Below are 27,053 nucleotides of genomic sequence, written 5' to 3' on the forward strand. Positions count from 1 at the left end.
TTTCAAGTGCAAAATATACACGGCCGGACTGTTCCGTGAGAAACATAAAAGGATCATTACAAATAAATGCTTAAAATTTGAAATGCGAGACAATGATTGGTTGTTAAGGACTAAGTTACACTGAGTGAGAGATATGTCATTCGTGGCATGCTTCGTCTGGTCTATCAGTTATACAAAGAGGATATAAATATTTTAGTTTTGTTGAATAAATGAGCTTCAGCAGCTTTTCTAACGGAGTCACGTGTGCTGCATATCAGCTCAAGGGGGATTAAGTGAAGGTCGTTGATTGAGTGGCCAGGTTGGTTGAAATGTAGCCTAAAACCGGAGTAGGATTGCTCAGCTGATGGTGCAGTTTATCATCCCAAAACTCTCTGGGGAACTTGTTTAGTTGTTTTTGTTGTTTTTGTTGTTTTAGTGAACATTCTCTTTATCTCAGTGTGGGCACTAGTAGTTAGTTGTTTTTCAATTTTTACCCAGGTACAATCGTAAACGCGAGCTGAGCGCGTGCGAAAGACCGTTGGCTGCCGTGCATAGCGTTTCGGTACGCAGGCAAGCGACTTTGACTCTTCTGGTTCAAGTTTCTGTATAATCGATAAGAGGAACTAAACGAACATTGATAAGAACATCAATTTCAATCTCCTCAGATAACCGAAATTGTAAAAAATGCATTAAAACGCGCCCTATCAAATCTAACCTGACCTGTGAAACTAAAAATATAATCTACATGATCCAATGTAACCGCTGTAATTTACAATACATAGGAGAGACTAAACGACGCTTGAAAGACCGCTTTAATGAACACCGCCGCACCATAGATAACCCTAACACTAAATCTAAACCCACTACAGCCGCAGAACACTTCCTCACCGCTCCTAACCACACCGCTAACGACATGCAATTAATCCCCATAGAAAAAGTCTACTCTAACCGAGACTCAATACGTAAGGCCAGGGAAGCCTTTTTAATCTCAAAAGGCAGAACACTTTCTCCACATGGCCTTAATATTCGCGAAGAAATGTACTAGCTTTTTTCCTTTTATTATTTTTTATTCTTTGTTATTATTATTTCATTTGCTTCATATTTTATACTGTCAATCAATTTAGTTTAACGTAGTTCCGCTATTGCGCAAATATTTGTCAGCTATATAAGCGTATGTCCCAATGTAAATTTTCATTATACCAGAAGAAGGCTGGTTTGGCCAGCCGAAATATAGTAACCTTTAAACCGTAATTCTACGTTGTATCGGTCTCTGCTTCTTTTATCATTAAAACAAGTTACGTAATTAGTGTCACCGCTGGCCCATAAACACTTTGTATCTGTTCGACGCCTCCTTTCTTAATAGGTAGATTGTGATAAGTGCGTCTTTTCTGATACTTGGCCGAGAAATTTCTCAGTAACGTTTTGATACAATCAAGCGGTGTCTCGTTTACTCCTGCATCAAGCAAACGCCCTTCAGTTCTTATGCTTCCTTCAGAAAAAAGTAGTCCCCCACCCCCGATGACAGAAAATTAAAATAATATATTAATAATAACAACAAAACAACACAAATACTGAGAGGCATTTTATTTGAAGCGACGACAAAATTAATAACAATTGGTATGCTTGGAAGATTTTCGTTGACATTAAAAAAAAAACTGTTGCATGCTATAACCCTCTTTTTTTATTCACCACTGTTAGTAACCATGGTAACATAGAAACCCCTTTTTTGAACAGCAGGCCAGACATTTGACATTTTCGCGCTATTACATTGCTATTTTTGTTAAATTCCTTCGCACAAATTTATCCTGTTCTTGTCAAACTATATCGTCTTGTTGCACCTTCACCACAGTTGTCTTGTTTGATCTGATCTGCCATCTTGGTCATTCTTGGGTGACAGAAAAGTCAAAGTCTTGGCTCGTTCAGAGTGTTGTCCGATATCCAGCTGTTTATTGTTGGCACGACAATGTTCGCGAAATATGGCGTATGGGACCTTCAATTTCCTTTTGACCTATAACAAGAACAAAAATTAGACGAGTAATTTCTTTAAGACTGCGAGTAATCTCTTTTCTCTCAGAGAAAGACCTAAAGCTTTGCAATAACAAGAGAGAGAGAGAGAGAGGGAGAGAGAGAGAGAGAGAGAGAGAGAGAGAGAGAGAGAGAGAGAGAGAGAGAGAGAGAGAGAGAGAGAGAGAGAGAGAGAGAGAGAGAGAGAGAGAGAGAGAGAGAGAGAGAGAGAGAGAGAGAGAGACCGCTCAAACTAAAAGGGTTGTCGATTCTCACCATAAATTCGCTGCGCTTTCGGCCACTAATGTTCCCTGCACCTCCAGCTGTAAATCCTTCGCATTTAAGCTGTATAGTAACAGTTATCACAAAGAGAATAACATACAGCGAACTAAAAACGAAAATCTTCATAGCGGCTGTACGGTACGTTTGCTTGGGCATACAGCTTAGGAGTCGGTAATCATCCAGGATAAACCAGGTCAATGAAATGGCTGCCTCGTAACACTGAGGGCTTATATTTTCGCGAGGATTGGGCCGGAGAAAATATATACACCGACTGAGTATGTTGTCGTGCAAAGCCGCTTCGGCTTCACAACAAACGGTGCAGTTAAAATTAGTAGATTTAAATTCATTTACAGCGAACAATAAGGTTAGATTACAGAAAGTCAATCGTCTAATTTAGCTTTATTTCGAACTTTCAGTATAGCGACTTTTAAGATCCCAAGATTTGGCTTAATTATAGCGGCTTTTTTTGTGACCAACTGGATGAGTGTTGTATTCATACCAGTATTAACAATCCTGTTGATTACTTCAAACCGCTGTCCCAAAACTCACTGGAGAACTTGTTTACTTGTTTGTGTATTATTGTTGTTGTTGTTGTTGGTTTTTTTTTACAGTTAACATTCTCTTAATATAAGTGTGAAGAACTAAACTGCCATCCACATCTTTCCCACAAGCGAAGGAATTAGTGAAACCTTCGCAGGTTGTCAAGATATCTTGTTGATCGTCATCCATTCTTGAATTTCAGTAAATTGAGCAAAGATTGCTACTAAGTCCTCTATGAGAATGATAAGGCAACGTTAATCGAAACTTAATGAATCAATCAGAGTATAATGACGACTTAAAGGCGTTCAGTCTCAGTATAAGCTAACGACGATCCTTGCTTTCCCCTCTGTCAAATATAAAATAACGAACTGTGTGCAACGCCAACTTAGTGATGAAGAGCAATAATTGTCTTCTTAATTTAGCTGGATATTCAAGTCGCAGAAATTCTAATTTAAGAACTGCCGTTGGCTTTCTGAAAATGTCAGGGTTTTTAATTTCTTTATCTGATGAGCATTTATCGTCGGTTTTCAATCCAGTGTCGTCGTATTACAAACCAAAATAAAACTAATTACTCTGCATGGCCAATCAAAACAGAAACACCGCAATAAGCCAATCAGAATTCAAAAGCAAGTAGATGTAACCGGCGACAGGCGCGGGAAAACGCGTATGACCAGGTCACGATTGGTTAAGAAGGGTGGCGCGAGTTTAGCTAACACAGAGCATATTAAAGCAAAAACCAAAGCAAATGAGAATTGCTTTCGACAACTGAAGGCAAAAAAACCAGGCCGTTTTCCTCGCCTGCAATTGAATTTTTCGGGGTCTTCATCTTGGAAAAGGCTATATACCATCAATATTAGACCGAAGAAAAGTGCGAAAGTTTTCTATAGAAGTACAAGCCCAAACTTGCCCTTCTTCAGCCCTTCTTCTACTAAGTCCCACGCAGCTACCGAACTGTTCAGTTGTCATTAATAAGGCCTGGCTAAACTAGGAAACATTGTTGCGCAAACATTGTTTCTTGTTGTGTTTCCGAGGTGGCTAAATTAGCGGGAAGCAAGCAAAATGTTTTGCTGCCCCGGTGGCTAAACGAGGAAACATTGTTTCGGAAAACAGAGGGTCACGCATGCGCATAATAATAAGCTGACTTCGTTGCTAGGAAACATTTTAATGAGTAGCTCTGGAAACTAGTGAACATTGCTTTCACGGTGGCTAAACTGGGAAACATATGTTTCGGAAGCAAAATTTGTGTCCGGGTAGCAAAAATGTTTTTGACCTAAGGCAAAAACATTTTCTTGTTTCCGAGCAGCAGAATTTGTTTCCGCAGCATATGTTTCCCACACGGCTGAACTGGGAAACAGTTGCCTCCGCAACAGTGTTTCCGCAACAATGTTTCCTAGTTTAGCCAGGCCTTATAGTATACAGGACCTTGTTTGAAAAAGTTTCTTTATTCACTCAATAAATAGAAAAAAAAATGTTCTTCACTTCTTGGCCGAGAAAATTGTCTCTGCATTGTTCCCGATTTAATTAACGAACAATATTCGTCAGCCCTTCCATAGTCTACAGTTCAGAGTGAGTACAGTAAAATGTATAAACAGCATGCCAAACTCAGGCATAACGAAATCCCATTATAACGAACACAATTCAGAAACCTAAAGTTAAAATCTACCACAAATAGCGAACAAAATATCATCCTGCGACGGAGGTTGCATGCAAAAGTCAACCAGGAGTCATCAACAGAGATGGAAAACTCTAAATCATACAAGATTGCATAACAAAGACCGTTGTTCCCTGCTAGATGGCACGATAGTGACATCTACGCCGCTTTAGTATCGACTTTCAGTTTCCCATAAGTTCTGCCCACTTCTGAAAACTTGTTAAATCAAACGTTAGCCAAACCTCGAAATTAACGAAGATATTTGTTCGTTTTCCCTCATGGGATGGTTTGCATGGGTTTTGCTTCTCACTGGTTGAAAATTAAAAGTGGCACCATGGCAGTTTGGCTAAACAATAAACAACAGGAATAAATAACAAACAACAATAAACCTATCGGTTCTTTTCGGTGGATGCCTGTCCGGATAGCTAGCCTTAATCACATTAAAAGTTCAGATTAAGTAGCAAAGAAAATCTACAGTTTTCTTCGGCAAAATATAAGCTCAAAATTTACGGTAACACTGGAAAGTGACCAATCGAGCCGGAGCAAGACGAATACAAAAAAATGACGAGTCGAACTACTAATACGCTACGTAACTATTTTGAAATGTTTTAAATAAAGCTGACTTAAATTACACCAAGTTTACATACTTCTCATATCGAAATAGGCAAAGACGGCAGCCAGGAAGCATTCAATAAATTAATGTGGATTCGCCCCTCAAAATAAACTTGAAAATTAGTTCAGTACTCGGAGAGTCCATTCTCACCACAAATTCATGGGCTTTTCATTTTGCTGTGAATATTTCCTTCATCCTCGCTTTTAATCAACCTACGTACAACAGACTACATGTAGCATAAAAACGACAACAAGCAACGAACTCAAAACGAAAATCTTCATGTTGGCTTTAGGCACTACGGTTCTTTGGGTATCTCGGCTGGGGTAGGGGAGAGAGGGTTTCAACAAGTTTATTTTTGCGTTGCGTTTGAGATTTAGGTTGAGAGGTAAGAAAACGACGACTAGTAACAAGTTTAGGATATTCAAACGATTAGCGTCTTAAAATCAGTAATTAAGGTTAGGCTGCAAGACTTCCAATATTAGCGACTAATTTATGCAAAAGTTACTGACCGTTTTAAAACCAACTGCTTGACCATTTTTCCTTTTTTTTTTTTTTTTACAAAAACGATACCAGTTATGCACTTTGCTGATCTTTAAGCCAGGATTTGATTAATGGTACTGCCATAAAACTCAAGACGTTAATCTTTGCAAAGAAAATATTTTTAATCTCTTACTGGAAGACGCTTCCTTCTTTTGGGTCGGGTTTCAGGCTTAGACACTGACGTTGCTCAGAGGTTTATAAGCTGGACTGGGGGGGGTGGGCTCGACAAGTTCAAGCTCTTTTCGTCAACGACAAATATAAACTGTGTTATACAAATTCGCAACGACTTCAATTCTTAACTTAAGATACTTCAAAGGGTTCAGCGGATAAGGATCTTGCAGTTAGCAAATGTAACAACCTGAGAACTTCATTAGCTATTAAGCGATCAGTTTGGGCAAAATTTACTTTCAGTAAAAAGCCGACTAACCATTTTTCTCTTCACTTACAATAACGACACCAGTTATGTACTTTACGGATCTTTGCCTTGCATTAGATGAATGCTACTACCATAAAATTCAAGAAGTTAATCTTTTCACAGGTAATATTTTTAATCTCATAATGGCAAACTGATTTTCTTTTCACGGCGAAGTCAGCTATCGGTGAGTGAATACAGCTTCCTAATGATATCCGAAAGCTTTCTTGAGTAATTTAAAGGACTTAAGATTGCGATTATGATTTTCAAATTGAATGAAACTTTATGACGATGATACGATCTTAGAGTCTTTAATCAAAAGGGGAGTAAACTTTGGACGTTAATGGATAAATATGAAATATTACTAGATCCTTAGCGGCTTAAACCAAAATGATCTAAAAAAGAGCAAGGCTGATTGCACGGTCAGGAAAATATATTTTTCCAGTACTTCGAAAGGCACGGCCTTTCTTCTTCAGGGTATGTTTGAGACTAGCCCTGTGGCAAAAGACGTTTGTTCTACAATTTTTTGCTGATTAGATCCTTCATTACAGGATCCGGTACTTTTATTTTGTCGCGGTGGTCCTTTCAAACACAGTTACTGGTTTTTACTTAAATCAGAATGTTTTGTTGCACTAGTCAGAAGAAAGAGGTTACCTTATTTATTCGATTAACCGCCTTTGGCGCTTATTCAATTTTGGGCCCATGAGGGTAGGCGCTTATTATTTTCCCAGCGAGGACATTTTCAGAGAATAAAAAAAAAGGATAACAAGTTTATTTCGCTTCAACAAGAGAAAACAAAGTACAAAAGCTAACATGAACAAGCCATAAACAATATAAAAGTTCATCGACTATCGTATCTAAAACCATGGGCTTCTGCTAAAACCAATTTTGGAACACAACTGACGGTCCTCTTACTTCACGCTGGGCAAAAATGTTTTGTTGTTGTTGTTGGGAAGGGATGGAGTGGGCGATTACTACGTTTTTGGGCTTTAAGGATGGGCACTTATTCGAGGGTGGACGCTTATTAACTTTTTGGGCTTCCAGGGAGGTGCTCATTCGAGGTGGGCTCTTATTCGAAGGTGGGTGGTTAATCGAATAAATACAGTACTAGTATCGGTAACTTGACTCTTGACGATTTGCTGTAGCTGGGGGCCGCTGGCATGGTAGCGACAAGCAGTTGCAAAAAAGTTGAGACACTCAAAGCATTTTTCCTATTTCCTGCAAATAACGCACTCTTAAAGGTCAATGAACAATGTGATACACTTCAAGCCCCCCTCCCCCTCTCAATGTCACTTGACGCTTTATTTTTTTCTCATTCTAACCAACCCTGCCGTAATCCTTGTAAACAAATGAAAAATTCTCTGTCTTTCTTTCTTTAATTCTTTCCCTCCTTTCTATTTTACCTTGTCTTATTTTACTACAATGCATGTATAAAATAAGAATATGTAATTGAACTTATATAGACAGGCTCGCCGACTAGCACTATCTACCTGCTGGCCAGTAAGTTGTTTAAAATTAAGAAAATAAAGATTGTTGTTGCTTGAATGTCATTGCTAATTTCGTTCAATATTCATAAGGGGGGAGGGGTGGGGGGTAACAAGTAATACAATGGTGAGTGTCGAAAAAGTACCCAATAACAGAGAGTGTCTCAACCCGTATTGCAACTGCTTGTAGGAACGATACCCCGCCGCTCAGTGTCGTCAGTGGTTCTTGGTTTTTCGCTGTCAGTCGTGTTTACATTAATCGGCTAGAGGACCATTTTTATGGTTACCCTAGCAGGTACGACAAATTTTTCCGTTGTAAACACGTCAGGTAGCCATAACTCACCTTGCCAGGACAACTTTTCGCTGGCTTCCAAAGTCAAAACAAGGAAATTGACACTGACAAAGGTGAGTACTGAAATCTCGACCGTAAATACTGCAGTAAATCGAATTAAGCTACATTTTTTCACAGAAAGATATTTCTCTTGGAAAAAAGCGTATTTGGACGAAATTTTGATGTTTGTTACAAAAGGCAGTGGTAAATGGTAATTTCTACATTTTTGCTATCGACAGCCTTGTAGTTTGAGACTGGCTTCAAACGCCATCTACAAATGCGGTTAAACAATTAACTGAAAGTAAAAGAACTGGTCATAACAAGTTTGTTCGAAGAGGACCCACCTTGTACGGGGTAGGGGGGTTATCGAAGACACCATCTATCTCATAAACATTACCGACAAAATTTTATTGGCTTTAAATTTGAGTTGACACAGAAATATTCAGTTAGCAAGAGTCAGTATTGCTAAATAAACAAGAAAAGCGAGGTTTGAGTCTCATTGCCACTTTTTACTCCTGGATAGCGGGGTGGCTATGCAACAAAGATACCATCTTTTGAGGATAAAAAATTAAAGGGGGTACAGGCAGACTGGTTTGGTGGGCCCTGTTTGAGAATAGTAGGTTTTGGCGCTTCAATAACTTTCTGCTATTGGGTTAATTGAAGCGTGCCGCTAGGATTGTCCTGGCCCAATAAAAAGAAATCTGGGTTGGTTGACCGTGATAAATATTGACCACTACAATTTCTCCGAATCTGATTGGTTTAAATCGATCATATGAGGTGTAAAGGTGTTTTTAAAAAAGTCTTAGTTTAAAGACTGTAACTTACACTTTCAGTAAACCTTTTACGTTCAACTGAATAAAAACATGTTAAGCTTTGCAAATTTATTGCAAATTTCTACACCTTACAAACTACAAATAGGATGCTAGAGTTTTACAAGCTCACTCCGTCGTCATCTTGTTTAACAATGACATTGGATCTGAACTTTTCCTCTTTCTTGAAGGGTTCTTTTCAGTGCTGCGATCTTTCACTGCAAGGGTCCAGGATGGCGAGCACCATAAAGGTCCTCTTGTACGACCTCCCAATTGCAGTGTTCCCGAGCCGTTCTGCACAGTTCGTACTTTGCTCGTTTAGCCTGAACGATAAAAACAATTGGCACGGTCAAGATTATGGTACTCGCTTTGGAAAACGGTATAAAAAGCCAAGATTTTAAGCTTTCATTCTCAATGCCAAAACTTGATTCGTGTAATGATTCTGAGATTGTAAATAAACAATGATTTTTTTTTAATAAAAACATAAGATTACTGAATGAAAACCCAAGACTTTTTAAAGCTTTCATCCTCAATGCCAAAGCGTGAATCATGTCATGCTTCTAAGATTGTCAGTGATAAAACAATGATTTTTTTTTGCAATTTGATGCGCAAAACCACAAATTTAAAATATTTGAAATAAATTCAAGTAACTTACATACCCCATTCTTTGTAATTTTAACCCTTCTTCATTGCAAAGAATGTTTTAGACAAATCCCAATTGGCAACCGAATGTTTAACTCGTATGCTTGGTTTTAAGTTCATGCCAAAAACATAAATCGGTGAACAGCCTTGGTACATCTTCGACTTTCCATACGCTGACCTTTGAATTTTCGATCTAGCTGTCCTCATGAGCCATGATGAACTGTCATTCAAATTTACTGTAGTCAAAATAAAAGCTTTCTGCCACCATGCAACCCACCAATCTTCCCATGTCGGGTCTTCAAACAACCGTATAGCCGTCTGTATGCATTACGTGCCTATTTTTACAGCCTGCACCTTTTTCCGGTACCAAGTCGACCAAAGAAAATAAACTCAGTTTCTTCATTGGATAGCTCATTACAAGAATTTTATCACGGAAATGATGATAATTGATTCAAACCAATAAAAGAAAACTTAGTTCGGCTACCACCAAACCTTTGCGTGCAAAAAGACAACAGACCAAGTTTTTCAAGATCTTGTCGAATAATGAACAAGAACAACTTCGAAGGGAAAACTGTTCGCGCTAAAATCAAGTTTACTTCAAGAATATATCAATGTCATAATTACTTAAAAATAACGCTGGAAAACTCTCTATCGTCAAGTGAAAAGCTCTCTTACAATACAGTTTCTCTAATTTTCAGCTCCTTATCGCCAAATAAAAAGTCTGATCTTGATTTACTTGATAACACCGTTCAATGCCTTGCGGTATTGGTTGGAACTCTTTTTCTTTCGTTTTGGATTTCAAAACTCTCTCTGATTTCAGAAGACCCTATTTCAAGCATACACATTTCTTTTTGGAAACAAGTATTTAAATGCTCGACTTTCTGAATAGATTTTACGTCTAAAATGGCGCTAAAAGTCTATGTATTGTTAGTAAAAAAATAGAATTAATTAAAACCTGTATTTCATCTCTCTTCCTGGAGCTCATACCAAACGCTTCGCTTTGTGGAAGATGAACTGCGGCTACAAAGAGCGTCAGTAAAAGGAAAGCTGCAAGTCTTGTGTTCATGGTTTCTTCAGTTGGTGGAACTGAGAGCGATTCGAGGTTTTGCCCTTTAAACAAGTCGCAGAGGATATCAAGCAGTACAGGTGTAAATGAAGCCTTCATCCTCTTGTTTCACTTTTTAACTGTTTAGGATGGCACGGACTTGAACAAGTGTTAGTTTAATTTCACATTAAAAAGTGATTAAGTACCTCGAAAATGTCAAAAGCGGAACTAAACAAAAAGTGTTTGAAGTTAAATTACTTCTGTTAAGCCGCCACTTTAATGGTCAAGCCAAAAATTATCGAAATTGCGCCGAATGAAAAAGTCGTGTCAAAAGAAAAAAATCGATGAAAATACCTCAGTGATATTTCAAGCATGTTTCAAGAGAGTACTAAGTAATCTATAACTCTGGACTTTCACACTATGAGTGAAAAATTGAGCTTCGTCGTTGATAATTCCAGGCTCAGAAGTAAACGAGAATTTTTAATTGTTTTGAATCGCCTTTTGCCAGCTGTAAAAAATAATTAAAGAATCATTTCTTTTATCATTTAAATATTCTTATCAAGGTACTACTTCAATGCTTGAATTTGGAGAGAAAATTAACAAATTGCACTGCAGTCACGGTTCTAAATGCCGCTTAAAAATATATCGGTGTTGTATGTTGTTGCTTTCTCATCAAAGTGGAATTTCAAAATGATTTTAGATTTGTCTCTAAAAATTCTTAAATTATCAGTGCTTTCACGGCGAAAAGTAGAAAGTAATTAAGTTTCGTTAATATATTATAGATTCCGAAATAAACGAGAAGTACGTTTTTGAATAGTTTGTTGTTAGCCGTAAAGATCATCAAAGGACAGTTACTGAGTAGTTATCCGAATCACTTCAATAGTGTCGTGTGTTAACGAATGGTCGAGTGTCCGCTTCGTTCAAAAACAGGAATTGACACGTTAACATTTTTCGTACAAGTTTGGTATTAGGAAGTATCGATAAAACTACTTCGGCGACTGATATTTCGATAACTGTACAGAATTGACTGAATTTAAATATACCAGTTCAGAAAGAAGAATTTTTATGGTGCTGGACTGGACTTTAGATTCGGGGCACTGAGGAACTGCTAGATAAATTGGAGCGTGTTGAACGTCTTGAGCAGGCCACTTCCTTTCTCCTAAAAACACTTAATTCGGAGGGCTGGACCGCTTTAAAACAAGAAATTTGTACAATTAATTCGATCGGTCTCACAGTAAAAAGTATACTGACTTAAAGCGTTACTGTTTAAAGATTTTAATTCATTTACGCATTATATGTGACTTTGCCTGACTGTGTCCTAACACGGTATTCTTTTATAAAGCATTAAGTAAGCATTCAGCAGTACTTTCCATCGTTTTTCTGTAGCAGAATCAGAACAGCTTTACTCCATGGCCTTTAATGTCTGAGGATGTAGCTATCGTGATGAAACTGTTTAAAACTCAACAAATAATTATATTCATATTCATATTTTCCTATTCATTTATTCATCCTTCACGGGTATATTACGAACTCACAATATGACCAGCTCCCAGTTGGCTTTATAGCTCAGTTGGTAATTACAATGCACCTGCATTGCAGAGGTTCTGGGTTCGAATCCCATTCAACCTTGAAATTTTTTCAGGCCTTCTTTTCGCAACTGTTTCAGTTGCGTAAATAACTGCCAGGGCTTATCTTCAATTGTACAAATATAACCACAGTTCACAAGGTTTAGCTCTCTTGATTGAAAACAACCGGTACTTTGTGCTACAATAATACGGAATCATTTAAGCTTTTTCAAGGGAGGAGTGTATTTCAAAGTGTTACGATTGTGTAAGTTTAACTTCAGCGTCATTACACATTTGTTGTCTAATCGAAGGAAGTTTCAGGCGATCCTAAAATAGACCTTTCGCACGGTAATTGGAAATTTCGATGTCAGTAGGCCAAAAGCACCTTAAAATAATAATATGGCCAAGTTTTATAGTCTTGTCTTTTAAAATAGCGAAGGTATAGTTCCATGCACAAATTCAGGAATTTTTGCAGACGTTTGTATGAATACGAGAATAAATTATCCGTTTCCATACAAAAGTCTATAAAATATTGATATTTAACGAAACTACTATAGGCCTCAAACTTGGCTTTTCTTTTCTTTCTTTCTTTCTTTTTTTTTTTTTTTTTACTAATTTTAAGGCGTTCTCAGCAGTGTCAATGGTTTTTCGGTACCTCGCCTATATAAAAATTTTAAATTATAGTGATAAAGAAGAATGTCTCAATATATATGACACAATCAATAAAGAAGAATGTCTCAATATATGTGACACAATCAATATTATGCTTTCTTCGCGATTTTTAGAAGATTTGACAAAGGAGATGAGGGACTAAACAGTACATTAATTCTAAGAAATTTTAGAAAAAATTAAGTACTTTAATGTGATTGAAATTAATATTAATTTTAATATTTTCTTAATTTAAGGGTATTAAATGTTCAGGTTTAAAAAATAGTCACCGAACCTGTCCGCTAAATTTCTCTCTTTCTGAGCAATTTCATGTTGCAAAACAGTTTCTTTGTGAAATATTTGATCAGTTTTCATCAAAATACAGCAAAATCGTCGGGACAGTGAAACAAGTATGGCCACAAATGGAATTACTTCTGTACCACCAGCATTTTGACTGATTTCAGGTTACGCTAACGGTCCAGCGTTAGCTATTTTAATCCACCCTCGGCTTAATCTCTTGATAATCTATTGATATCAAAAGCGAAAATTGTCAGGGGCCAATGTTTTAGCTGAAATAAACTGCTTGTTAACTTCAATATTCATAATAAAACAATCATAAATTGCACATGGAAGTGATAATTTTACTTTATTGCATCTTTACATTATTGTCAGTAAACTTCCAAGGATTCCATTCAAAGTTTAACGTGTTCGCTGTATTATCGTTGTGTTAAATATTACAATTATGAAAGTTCTTCATTTGTCTTAAGCGATGCTTTTAGTTATGGTTGTGACTTGAACGCTCATTGCAGTGGATCAGCGCGTCTGGCTTCTTCCGAATCCTCTAGTATGACGTCCCGCTTGCAATGTTCCCGGGCCACCTTACACATGTTGTGCAGTGCACGTTTAGCCTGAACGATAAACAACAATATAATCACTTGGTGAGTATGTAACAGGATCTCAATTCTGTCAGTGTCGGAGTCATACTGAACATGAATTGTATTATGTGGTTACGTTGTTGACTGTAATTAAAATTTTAAAGCGTATTCATCAAAAGAAACCTCTTAATTATAAGCAATACTTTCCTGTGGTGCTATCTAATACGCTGTACAACTTGGTTTTAACTTTTGAATCACAGATAAAATTCGAAAGCATGAACATCCATAAAGCCAAAACAAAAAACAAAAAACAAAAAGAGAAAAAAACTTGGCTGAGCAGTCAGAGTTTCAAAAAAAAAAAAAAGGTTGAATTCAGCGAACGGCTTAAGTATAGGAACTTTTCATAGCTAAAACTTAGGACAAACGCAAAACAAACCCTTCCTAACAAATGAATTTGATTAACATTTAAAATCAGAGGTATATTTCTTGTGCAAAGTTCTGGCAAAAAAAGCAAAAAGAAAGAAAATAAAATAATGACGGCAAAAACCTTAGGGTGTACGCGTAAAAGGAACAAAGCGATAATTTTTGGGATGGCCACATACAACATTACTTCAACTGTACAATTATTAAAAAAGATACTACTAAAGCTTTGCAAACAGCCGAAAACAAAATTATCCCAAGATAAAGAAAATACATAACAGCTTAGAAAAAAAATGAAGTAAAACAATGCAACGATTCGAAAAGTTACTCCCAGCTCCAAGCACATGATCTACAAAGTCTCATGTACACTTAGCGTGCCTATGTTTTTGAAGCAGATTATATTATCACGGCCGGCTCCGGTTTGGTTTTTTGTCGGCTTTTTTATCGACCGACCGATCCACTTTTACGAAAGAAAGGTGGATGGGAAACAAGAGATATTTTAGGGATGTTCTTAAGTCAGCCAAGATAACAAATCAACTGAAATAAAGAAATTTAACCTGGGCGAATCACTAATAAAAACAGCTTGTCGATGATTACGATTGAATCTGCTGTATAACTTTCGATTTTTGATACAGGCTGGCCGGAAGACGAAAGGCCATGGTTTACAGAATATTTAAACTTTCTACCGTGATATGAGATCAACCAAAAAAAGAAAAATGTCTTCCAAAGGAAAATCTCTGGCGAAAAACAAAGATAATTTTCGCGCAGCAATGTGATCTTTACCATGAGCTCTCCTAAACTGACGTTTTGTTCCTTCAACATGTTAATCTAGCGTTCATTATAAATTTTATCCCGAGATCTCTCAGTGATATTAGTACATATAATGAAATAAAACTATTCAACTCTAGCTGGAATTGGTAGTTTACCGCTGTTGCGGTTGTTGTATCTTTCTTATTTCATTATTTTTTTTTGTAACAAACTGGCACTGATTTTCTTTTAAACATGAGGCAAAGAAACATGACACAATGTTTGTGCCTTCACTCGTCAATTGAATCGATGACTCCTCGTATCGATAAGTGATTGACATCGCAATGTTTATGATCCGAATTCCGTTTAAAACAGTGAAAATTTATATGGAAATTAGAACAAATCAATATTTTAAAACCTGTATTTCATTTCTCTTCCAATGATCGCCGCCGGCAAAGCCTTCAGAAGAAGGCAGAAGAACTGCTGCTACGATGAGCGCCAGGACAAGGAAACCGCCAAGTCTTGTGTTCATCTCTTCTTGGAGTTTGTGAGTTAAGGCTCTCGTCTTTCTTTTCAGTATAGTCCCGGAGGTTTTGACGTTCAATTTGTAAATGAAGATCTCTCAGTTGCTGCATTTTATAACGGTTGTTTTGGTACTTAAACAAATTACAACTTTCACAAATGTGACAGTCTAGGATGTAAACCATCAGGCATTGAATAGTTTGTTAGCAGAACAAATCATCAAAGAATCGTTATATCTTTGTGTTAATACGCTTACTAAGCCGCCAATTCAATAGGCAAATTACAAATAATCAGTTACCATAGAATTGTGCCGAAGTTTTACTTCCAGAAATGTTTGATAAAAGTAATTGATGGTTCGTTCCTTGACAGATTTTCATTAACATTTCGTATTTTACCGCCATTACCTTTTAAAAACACATTATAAAGTTGTAATTATTGAGTAATGTCTGTAAGTTTGCGTATATTAAAATCTCACTTAACTGCTTCTTGTGAATTACTTTTCTCCTCAAAATACAATTACGTCACGTGTTTTTTAAATGAGTCCTTCGGGAATCGCAATTTCCATTATTTGTTCATGTAGTTAAACCACAAGCGCCATTTCCGAGTTCTCTTACGAAAGAAACGGATATTAAAAGATTTACTTCGCTTAAAGTATCTTCATTAGCTTGCATGGAGTTTGTTAATAGTATTTACTTAAAATATTACTTAAAATTTTCTGTCATTCGCATAGTGCTTTTTAATTTCCTGACTGTCTGACAAAAGAAAAAAAGAGGAAAATAACTTTGAAATATATATTCAGACGAACGCTACCACGTGTTAAATTACCAGAATTTTGTTATATTTCTCCAACTTATTCTTGAATTTAAAGAGATACTTTTTAGTTTATTCGCCGGCAGTAAGTCATAATCTAGGATATTTTGGTCGAGAGACTAACGAACATCCTTCCAATTACGAGGAAACACAATTCAGTCAAAATTTTGCGTCATACGGATATTTTTGGCTTTTCGATTAGAATCACAATTAGTAAAACATTTTTAACAAGTGTATTCAATGATCTAATTTTTTTATGAGAAGAATGAACAATATACATGTCCGTGAAACAAAAAGTACAAAAAAAATCGAAATTTTTAAACATGGTACGAAAGTAACAATTCAATAGGCCATGCATCCTTGCTTTACAGTCAAATCCAGTACTCAGGATGCGACTGACGAATCATTCCTGGCTTAGCAATTAAATTCGTTGAGTTTTAATCCTGTCTGTGCCGATTTTTTTACAATCTTTTAGAACCGGTTCCTGAAATCCTAATATTTATTCCCCTCAAGTGTATTTTCTAGAAAACTGACTAAAGCACTCCGATTAAGAAAATTTGGCAAACACTTATTACATATTTCTTTCATATTATCTATTCAATACTCTGACGACTTCTTTGAAAATATCAAACTCTGACATATTTATGACGCTACAATGAATTTGGGATTTCATTTAAAGCAGTTTTTGTTATCTTTCCTTTCATTAGCTTTGAGATGGTGGCGATTTTATTCCTCTGAAATCATGAGTCGGTCTTTCTAAATCGCAAATATCCTTTCTAGCCAAAAAAAAAAAAAAAAAAAAAAAAAATATTAGTGTTGGTGCACATTACAAATAGTTTCCCCAGACAATTTTCTATACGATAATTCGTAAGTACCCGGCCAGTCGAACTTCCTTTATCGGAGGTCTTTAATTTCCTTAGATAATTTGTTTATCTGGATAAATGTTCCTAGTGGCGAGACTATCTTTTTGATGTCTATCTTAAACAAAATTCTAGAATTTGTCGCTGTCAAATGGTTTTTACAAATGTCATACCAATTTACAATTTCTCCCGTCAATGTTCACAGGGAATCAGTCTTAAGTGAGCCAGCACTTTTGAAAGATCTCACTTAACTGTTGCCTTAAAAAGTCATTTTGCTGTGGTCAATTAACGCTGAAATGGTAAACAGCGTCTGGGAGTGGGGGGTGGGGTAATATTGGACGCTTGGCAGGCTGTCAGTTCCGAAAACCCAAGAGAAACGAACCTTCGATTTTCTGGTCTACGTATGACAAAATGTCACGTATTTTGGACAGTTAAGTGATGACTTTGCGGCTGCAATCTGTTCAACCTAATCAGTAGCCATAATAGGGGACGAAGACGGTGAAGGCACTCCATTTCAGGGCTTGAACTTCCCTTCTGTGTTGGGACGTCTAAGACAGCGGCCTACGCGCGTGTAATTACTCAGCATCGCGCGCGGAGAAATTGAAAGTTTTTTGGCCGTTCAAATGGTGAATTTGGAGTCCAAATTTTAGCATTTGGCTTATGTAACTTTAGGGGGATAAATTCATAGATTCTACGACGAGTAGGAAACACTTGAAAGACTGATTCTGGAAAAGTATATTTGTTTGTTACTCAGTCGACTCGCAGAAAACCGTAAAAAGGCACCAAATCGTGGCGCTGTGTCGCTACAGTTGAATGAATGAGACCAGTTGGGAACAAAGGATAGCTTACACTGGTAGACCTTTAACTTGCAGTAAACTCTCTCAAGCGGTTTTATGTGAAATGTCTGAAATGGGATGGAAAACGCAAAAAGTATTCAATTATTTGTAGCTGTACTGTATTGTCAAATTAAAAAAGTTCGTCGAGCAAAACTGAGTTGTGCGAAGTTGGTTTGCTCATCCGCTTTTCGGCGGCTTGCATGTCGCTCATTACTTTCTTTTGACTTGAATTGAAGAAAGAGGTTTCTACTGTTTTGTAAACAAGTTCGATGGATGGACCGTGTATATAGAAACCTAATAAGGCAGCGCTACGCTACAATCTTTTATTCGCTTCAGGTGCGCAAGCGGGCTTTATGGCTTTCAAATCTCCGGCATTAAAATCCATTGAGGATTCTTTCACCGACATTAAATATTTGGATTTGTTTCTACTTGATTTCCCCAGGACGGTCAAAACACTTCTGTCAAAAAAAAGGTAAAAAATCTTCGTGTTGGTTGTTTTCAATGTGGAAACTGAAAATTCGCCACCGTATCGATTACGCCGGGGGTTGTTCAGAATGTTTGCTTTTTACATCATTTCCAATTTCATTTCAGATCCTCAGTACGTTCCTCATTTAAGTCGTTTAGCTTTCTTTCTGCCATCATTTATCTTGTAAAGTGTCTACGTAATGGCATTAATTGTAGAAATTTTATAAACTTATAAAAATATTAAATGAGTTGAAAGACAGCTCGGCAGCTTTAATTGCACTTTATTGTCTCCATAAAACAAACGTTCCGGATTACAATGATTACTTCAAGGACACAAAAATCAACATTTACTCGAATGATCATTAAACTTTCAAGCTGCCGGATAGTCATTCATTTCAAATTCTAGATAGCTGCAGATCACCTTCCCCGCTAAGTACTTGCGAAATATATAACAGGTTGCTTGAGGTTAATGACAGCCCTCGCTTCGTTTTGTAAACAGCGCATCTTCCCTTCTTGCCAAAGCTGTTATCAGTAACATGAGTGAATTTTTTTCAGGCTTTCTTTTCGCAACTACTTTAGAAGCGTAAGTAACTGCGAGAGTCTTTCTTCTATTTAATCATCGCTTTCACCCGTACTTCAAGACAAATGTAGTTTCATATTACGAACTCACAATATGACCAGCTCCCAGATGGCTTGATATATAGCTATAGTTCACTTGGTAGAGCACTGGACCGGCATCGCAAAGGTCATGGGTTCGAATCCCATTCAGGCTTTCTTTCCTTAGTTTACTTAAGTTGCGTAAATAACTGCGAGGGTCTAAAGCTCATGAAATAACTTTAGGTCATCGTACATAGTGACTTGAGTGAGACGTTTGGCTCACTAAAACTAAGAGGGTTACTTGGACACTGACGGCCTAGTTACTTTTTCCTTTAAAAATTGTTTGGAGGCTTCTCCTTAGTGGAACAATACGGGCATAATCAGGACATTTGACTGTGTACCGTGCTTGAGGAGTAGAGAATTTGAACGGGTTTTTTTTCTTTTGGTCTAGCAGAATTCATGCGTGGGGTTTTCCTAATTATGGGGAGTTGAGAACCCTTTGACAGACAGGATTGCGCCTTGTTAGCAAACGGCTCAATCAAAACGGCTTCAAAATAGTTTTTAAAGCCGGGTGTCATTACTGTATCACTGTTTGCAAAGCATGAACAGCGATTGATTAAAGGTGAAAATTTATCCTCAAGGAGAGGTCTTGGAACAATTGAGGGTAGGACATTTGAACGGCTTTTTGGCCCGAGAAACAGGAATTGGAACAACCTAAATTTTGAAAAGTTCAAATAAATGCCCTGGGGGTTGCTTGGGAGCGGGGTGTCGGATCGACGAGTAACAGTAAAAGTATGGGATGTTGCCCGAAATTCCGCAAAAAATACAAGCGATATCATAGAATTTCTCATGACACTTAACAAACGTCATTCCGTCTATTACGTTTTATCAGAAAATTGTTGACGTAACTGAGATATCTAAAAACTAATTTTAAATTTTGGAAAGTCCGTCACTTTTGAGCAAGCAAAGTGAGAGAGGTCTAAAATCAAGCACAATTCCAACTGTAATTTTAGATGTGTCTATACCCCCGGCCCCCAACCAAGATGGCGTCCGAACCCGTAAAAGGGTCTATCGTTATTTTATTAGCGTTGAGTAGTCTCTGGCTTGAAACGAAGACAAGCTTACAATCATCAAACATGTACAGAATTTAATGACCGCTGTTTCCAGTACAAAGCACACAGTTCCACGTACATTTTATTGTACGTTTTTCCAGAATGTTTGTAATTTGCTGTAATTTTTTTTTGTCTTGTCCCGCCTCGACTAGCTTTGTGGCTATTTGCGGGACAATCCCTTTATATAATCTAAATCTGTAAAATAAAATTGTTGTTGTTGTTGTTGTACGTCTGCGGGGTTTTGACGAAAGGGTGTAACGTATTTTTATTTTTTAGATAGGAAATTTGTCTGAACACATGTGCTTTTACCTGGTGCCCACGCTTGCAGTTCCTGTCCCAGCTAATTTAGCCTGGATTCTAATTTAAACTGCGAATTGGCTTTGCACAGGAGTAAACCCCGAGTAATTACGCATCCTTTACACGATGCCGGAGCCGATGCTAACAAACCGTTTGAAAAAAAGTTAATACTGTAGTTTGGGCATTCGCTTATGATCGAGGTGAGCCATTGTAACAATATTTGGTTGTAAATAGTAAAATTTCGTACCCTGTTTAACAACGACGCTTTGCGTTTACTCTGCAAAATAACGAAGAAACCCTACAGATCCCATGAGATTAACAATAGATATCCAAACACTTTCCTAGAATTTTTTTATTCATTCATTCATTTATTTCTGATTCTTGCAATAAATTGTCCGACTAATCATGAATGTCAGGTGAAAGATTGCCAGCAGTGTAAACCATGAATCAAAAATATATGATGCTAAGAATTGATTTGATTTGTCTTACACTACTTCCACTGATGGCATAAGTGGCATTCTGATTGAGTTTTTTTATTCTCAATTCAACTTTTAATATACAGCTATTTCGACAAAGACCTACCGTACAGTGAAGACTTGAGATGGCGGGCAATGCAATATGGATTCTGAAATTTATTTGGTATTTCTTAGACTTCGTTCCTTTCGGCATTATCGCGTACACTTTTATGCTTTTTTGGACAACCTTTGTCGAAGCAACTGTATATTTAGGATAACAATGCATGGTATACAGCACTACCACAACACTGATTCGAAGTTCTTAAAAAAATATACAAATAAATTGGCACATGTATTTCGTTAAAGAGACAGTATTGAAAATGTGGCCCCATCACAGTCAACCTAGTCGTGTAAAAAGGACCCCACCCAGTGTCCCCATTGCCTCTTACTACTTAAGATCAGGCAGTGTACCCCACCCCCCCCCCCCCCCCCCACCAAGTTCACGACTTATACATTTATTATTTTCTACTGGGAGAAGAATAGGCCGATAACAGTTTTTCAAATCGGTCCGGTATGAATATCTTGCATTTTTTCGAAATATATGTTGTAAGAGACTGTTACTGAGACGCCACCAGTCAAAGCAAAGATGAATCGAGAACGCGAAAGTAGGTCTTGACAAATCTTCACTCAATTTAAGAATCAGCATTACATTAGAGTCAGTTCAAAAAAGTTGATTTGATTCAAGAAAACGCTTAAATACTTCAAGGTCTACAAGAAATAAGCTTGATAGAAACTTCTTATTCCAAGAAGTCTTGTTAGTAGTGATAGAAGGGTATCAAGGCAACCGAAAGACATAAAAATGAAGACATAAAAATATTCAAATGACGAATATTAATGATAATAACAAGGACTGGTCCGCCTCGATTAGCTCAGTCTTCCTCAAGAGACAATGAGGTAAGAGAGCGAATCCCTGTGCCCCATGATAATTATTTTCAATCTTTTTTTAGTTCGCGCCATGCTATTTCAAGAAATTATAATCCGCCATTGAGTTTAAAATTAAATGACGTCACTCTAACTGACCAATAAGATTTCGACATTAAAATAGCAACGCAAACAAAAATAGATTGAAAAAAATTTTCATAGGAAGAGCCCGGGAGGGGGGGGGGGGGTACTCCCTTATAAGAGGCTAATGGGGATGTGCCGCTGGATGGGGTCGCATTTTCACGTCTGGATTGACTAGGATGGGGTTGCATTTTCAGTAGAGTTACTAGAATGGGGTCGCACATTTTCGGATTTATGGGGTAAGAAAAAAAATAAATAGAAAGTGACTTAGTTGGGATCGCGAAAATTACACTTTCTCAAAAACTGACCAAGATGGGTCTATAACTGGCCACAAAAAAAGACTATAATGGGGCTGGGGCTCTGAGAGGCCAGCGGCACATACCCAGCAAAACTGAACCCAAGTACCCCCCCCCCCCTCCCCCCGGGAGGAAGAGGGGCATGTATGGGGGATTTGCTCTCTTACCTCATAGTCTCTTGGTCTTCCTATAATACGTTAGTTCAATTACAGTCGAACCTCCACTAACGGCCACCTCTCCACAACGGCCACCTCTCTACAACGGCCAAATTTTTTTGTCCCGGCGGACAGTCCATACATTAGCTCTTGTTTAAACCTCTCTACAAGGGCCACCTCTCTACAACGGAAACGGCCACTAAAGTGCGTCCCCAACTGCCAAAATAACCTCTCGACAACGGCCAGTACAGTTCTTTTTTGTAAAAACCTTTTTTTATAAACTGATGCAGTAATCGACATTTGTCTTCGGAACATTATGTTTATGTATCCATTTTAATGATATACGTATTTTGATTGTGTCCATTTATATGCTGGTGAGTAAGCATAAATTGTCTACAATAATATAGCGAATGTTGCGAACCTTGGTCGTCTCGTCTTGTTAACATTTTGATTCAAAGCATTATTTACGTTTTATTGTGTATTTTATCTGTATATATTATTTAAGATTGGATTACCATTATAGGCTACAGTAAGCATGAACTTGGCACATTAAACATGTTGTACTTCCTGAAACAAAAGGTGTCATATTACACCCCCACCTCTCCATAACGGCCACCTCTCCACAACGGCCACTTTCTTCTGTCCCCAAGGTGGCCGTTGTGGAGAGGTTCAACTGTAGTTCAATAGTTCAATAAAGCTCTGAGGTATGTTAATAAAACCCCTATACTGCTCGTGAGTATCGATATAGGAAATCCTCGGTCCATGCATGTCAGTCGGTCGATGCAATATCGCGATATTTGGTATCGATAACAGCCCTCCTTATTCAATGCGGCCGGTATCGATTGTACAGCTTAAATTTGAATGGATTAGCGCAAAACAAATATACATTCAATTTCATGTGAATAATTTCATGAATTTAGTATGAATTTAGCATTAATATAGCATGGGTAAACAAGGACCAAAGACTCGATTTTTAAATCGAGTTGTTGATCCTTAGTCACCCATACCATAGGACATATGAATAGACATATAAATAGAATAAAAATCGCTCAGTTGGAAGTGCTTGTTTTGTTTTTATGCTCGTGCAACTAATTGTCTGTGTTGGTTTGTGATTGAAAAAGTTCAGTATAAAATATATATCACAAAAACGGAACCAAAACAATGCATTTGAAAGTGCTAAATGTTATGTTAAAAATATTTTATGGTAAATATATAATTACGCAAGCCTTTAAAAGTTGTTTTCTTTAGGCTGTTACCCTTCTTTCACTTTTCTCTGCCTAGAGGTAACGCCCATTTCGGTGTGGCGTTATTCAATTCATAGTTTCTGTAATCATAAATCATCTGATGACCATTCTAACACATCAGGCTCTTATGATTAAAGTAGAACGAGGTGTATAAAAAGTATCTTCCTGTGGTGCTGTTCATTTCATGTTTTTCTAAGTAACAAAGATATAAACTTTCAACACAGAGAAAGAGATTCTTAACATTCTTACCTCTTCAGATCTTCCAGCTCTGTTCCAGTTTGATCCACCGGCACCAAATCCCTGGCAAGGATTGAAAACGACGGAGGAGCAAAAAAGAAACGCCAACAAGAAAATACTTATAGCAGTTCCTTTCCTCATGTTTCGCCGGGCTGACTTTTTTTGTCTGAAACAAAACCTAAATTTAATAGCCAACCCAAAAAGCAGTTTTTGCTATATGGAGAATTGAGCACTAGAGAGATGCCTGTATTTATACACTTAGGTTGCACGCAAATAAAAGAGCTTGATGTTCTGTTAAGGGAATTGTGACCAACAGCGTGGTTTCCGGCCGTAAAAGGACGTTTTAGATGCGATAGTATGGTTTATCTGTTTCCATCTTACGATGTCGGAAGAAAGCAAAAGTTGTCAGGCGTATTATCATTTAGCGTGGCACAGAGTTTCCGTAACACGCTACTTTGAAATTGTCTTATAGTAAATAGCAGTGTATTTCTAATTGCTTTTCAGTATCAAACGCAATTAGAAAGTACTTCTTACGATAATGTAATATTCTCAGAAAGACACTTTGATCTTCAGTATATGCGATTAAAATCACTCTTTCAAAGTAAGTGACTTTTAGTTTCATTCTATACAAATAAAAATGAAAGGGCGTTCTGGTACGCGTCTTCCATTTTCATTGATAAAGGAAATTGTGCTGCCTAACAAGAAATCAGTCACTCACTTTATTGTCTTAATACACAATAGATCACGCAAGGTTATTAACAGCATGTGGCAGTATCTATTTGCCGTTTTTTGACACACACTTTCCGCCAAGTCAATTAAGAAAAACAAATAGATCCGCCGTTTTTGTATATGAAAAAAACGGCATGATTCAATTCACCATTTTCTAATATCCGATTCCTTGAAAGTGCCACCGACAAAAATGTTGCAGTTTAGTTAATTGAAGGCGGAAGGGTAGAATGAAACATTTAATGTTTCGGATGATTAAGATTCGTCCCGATTGTTCTGTTTTGATAACGTTATCTAATAATAGTTTGTCATATCTGGGTTTGGGTCTCTGTTAATATATTATAAAATTTACCACCAATTTTGCAAAGTTTGTGCAATGTTTCTCACTGCTAATTTGTCTTTGTTTTTGTTTTTTAAAACTTCTTGACTGGAGAAAAACTAACACGAAAACTAACTCACAAAATTCTTTGTCTGTATGTATGTTTTGCGCAATATCACAAAATGGTTATATTTACGTATAATTAATATGTCATATACAGCCACTTAAAAGTGTTGTTTTCACGCACACAAAAGATGATTCTTTATCACTTTTGGTACATTGTAAAACAAACAAGGAAGGCCGATTGAAAACACCAGGAAGAAAATTGTGTTTTTGCTTGAATAGATATGTAAGATTAGTGAAAAAAATATACCCCCACAGATGTAATTTATAGCTTCAAAGGCCCGAAAATGACCCCGCGAACTGCGAGGTAATACCCTCAATTAGAAATAGTCCTTACTTTCGTTTGATGACACGCGTTCGAGGGTATTCATTCTTAAGCTTGTCGTTTACACGAAAATAAGAGTTCAACTAAATTTCAAAGAAAGAAATATTAGAAAAAAACATGTGCAATATACAATCCGCTGCATAGGCTATCAGTGATTGCCGATTGTTTAAATAGCTGTTGTTTTTTTCAATGCAATAATAAAACGACGCGTTTGTTATTGTTTTGGGATCCGGATCATTACTGGCCGTTTATTTGTGCGAAGATGGTGAACAGCACATCAGAGTCGATCATTTCCGTAAAAAGGTTGCAAGAAAGTTAGCTACTGATTAAGGGGAAACAATTATGGGCATGGGGCTATTTACTATTATTTTTTGTCGTGTCTGGTGGATTTGGAACCTTGAATCTCATCGGTATTGCTGTTCAGCTGTTGCGTTTACTTACACCCTTAAAAGTGGCAAAGAACTGGTACGCTTTTTTTTAATATGTGCGAGTTTGTTCGCGTGGGACGAACAGAAGGAACCAAAAAGACCAAAATAAGTAGAGAGGTTTAGTGTTGCTATAGGACCTCAGCCCCCTCACTCACTACACTTAATTAACATCAGTCCATTAGGGCTCTCCAGTCCTGCAATCTTCCTCTGACCTATCGGTAAACAATTAAGGACGGTACCTACTAATAGCAAAGTATTTTTGCGCGGTTTATCGCTATGCGGGAAGAGCAGATCTTAGTAGCGGCTATTGACATTCAAAAAGAAAATTGGGGGTAACCACGCATTTCTTAGAGATAACTAAGGAACAATTATTCTCAAAAGTAGCAAAATACAAAGCAATGTATGGCGCTTTTTTCCAAACTGAAGCTTTATTATCTCTGAAAAATGCACGGTTACCTCCAATTTTCTTTTTGGATACCAAACTCATTTGCTAAGTTCTGCTTTCTCCGCATAGTTTTAAAGCACGCAAAAATATCCCTGTATTAGTAGGCATCACCCATAGGAAGCCCGAGTATCACGAGATGCGCAGAACGTGTGCGCAGTAACAACAGTAGGAACCGTCCTTAATACAGTTCATGTACGCTCAGCTCTGCTAACTTACTGTTATGTCAGGCGGGCTTCAGCCTAACATTGGGATCGACTCGATAAATCCACTCCATGATTAAGACACAGCTAGATGTCGAAGCCAAGGCATTCACCAACCACTGAAGAACCTCACTCACATCAGACAAAGACTAAACCACATGCACACACCGAATGATGACAGGAAGAGCCAAGAATTTTGACGAGGAACGTTCAAAATGTAATAAAATGTAAATGTAATTCATTTACCCACGAAGCCTTAAAGGCTCGTTCAAAGGTGTCGGTGCGTTCAGGTCGAATTGGAATTTGAAGATGTGGGTTTTTGTGGAGAGAGGAAAACCAGAGAACCCGGAGAAAAACCCTCGGAGCAAGGACGAGAACCAACGAAAAACTCAACCCACATATGACGCCGAGTCCGGGAATCGAACCCGGGCCACATTGGTGGGAGGCGAGTGCTCTCACCACTGCACCATCCCTGCTCCCCTCACGTAAATGGCGCGAAACCGGATTGGAATTTGATCACCGTGGCTCTCTGGAAAATCACACATAAAAGATTAGGGTCATCAAGCATCTTTTAGATTGGTTCAAAGTATTAGCCAAAAAAAACTAAATAAATAAATAAATAAATAAATAAATAAAGCGGAGCTGTAAACAAACGTTAACAACAGAAGCAATGGACCCTAGCCCTCGACCATTGGGCCGCATGATATATATATAGGTCCAACGAAATTATAACTTTACCAGCTAGCTGAGATCATCTTCAGACGCCATTTAACAAAGCACCGGTTAAGCTTCCAAAAATGTCCATGAGACTACAAATTCACCTGAAAATAGAAGAAAAGATTGCCCCTTTACTGAGCCTAATCTGCGCTCAGTCGGGATTTGATCTTCCGAAATGATCTCACTTACCCGACGGAAAATGCAGGTGCCCTGTATACCTTATCAAAGCAAGCAA

The 27,053-nt window shown here is 37.5% G+C and overlaps 1 protein-coding gene and 1 long non-coding RNA gene across 3 annotated transcripts; both read right to left on the reverse strand.

The window, feature by feature from the left end:
* Window positions 1-8,811: 8,811 nt before the first annotated feature.
* LOC146453064 (uncharacterized) lies at window positions 8,812-10,638 on the reverse strand. The gene is made up of 2 exons (XM_085097049.1): window positions 10,243-10,638; window positions 8,812-8,968 (listed from the first exon to the last, which is right to left on the reverse strand). Exons 1-2 carry the CDS (start codon window positions 10,450-10,452, stop codon window positions 8,861-8,863), a joined length of 318 nt encoding a protein of 105 aa, XP_084953175.1. The 5' UTR covers window positions 10,453-10,638; the 3' UTR covers window positions 8,812-8,860.
* A 2,527-nt stretch (window positions 10,639-13,165) lies between these two features.
* On the reverse strand, window positions 13,166-23,830 carry LOC146453065 (uncharacterized). Of its 2 annotated transcripts, none has more exons than XR_014859572.1 (2): window positions 23,548-23,830; window positions 13,166-13,453 (listed from the first exon to the last, which is right to left on the reverse strand). It is a non-coding gene; the product is annotated as an uncharacterized LOC146453065 (long non-coding RNA). The 2 variants fall into 2 exon arrangements; XR_014859573.1 differs by lacking the exon at window positions 23,548-23,830 and adding an exon at window positions 15,006-15,205.
* Window positions 23,831-27,053: the final 3,223 nt, after the last annotated feature.

This window comes from Pavona decussata, unplaced genomic scaffold (genome assembly GCF_977016875.1).
Source record: "Pavona decussata unplaced genomic scaffold, jaPavDecu1.1 SCAFFOLD_353, whole genome shotgun sequence".
NCBI classification, from domain to species: Eukaryota; Metazoa; Cnidaria; class Anthozoa; order Scleractinia; family Agariciidae; genus Pavona; species Pavona decussata.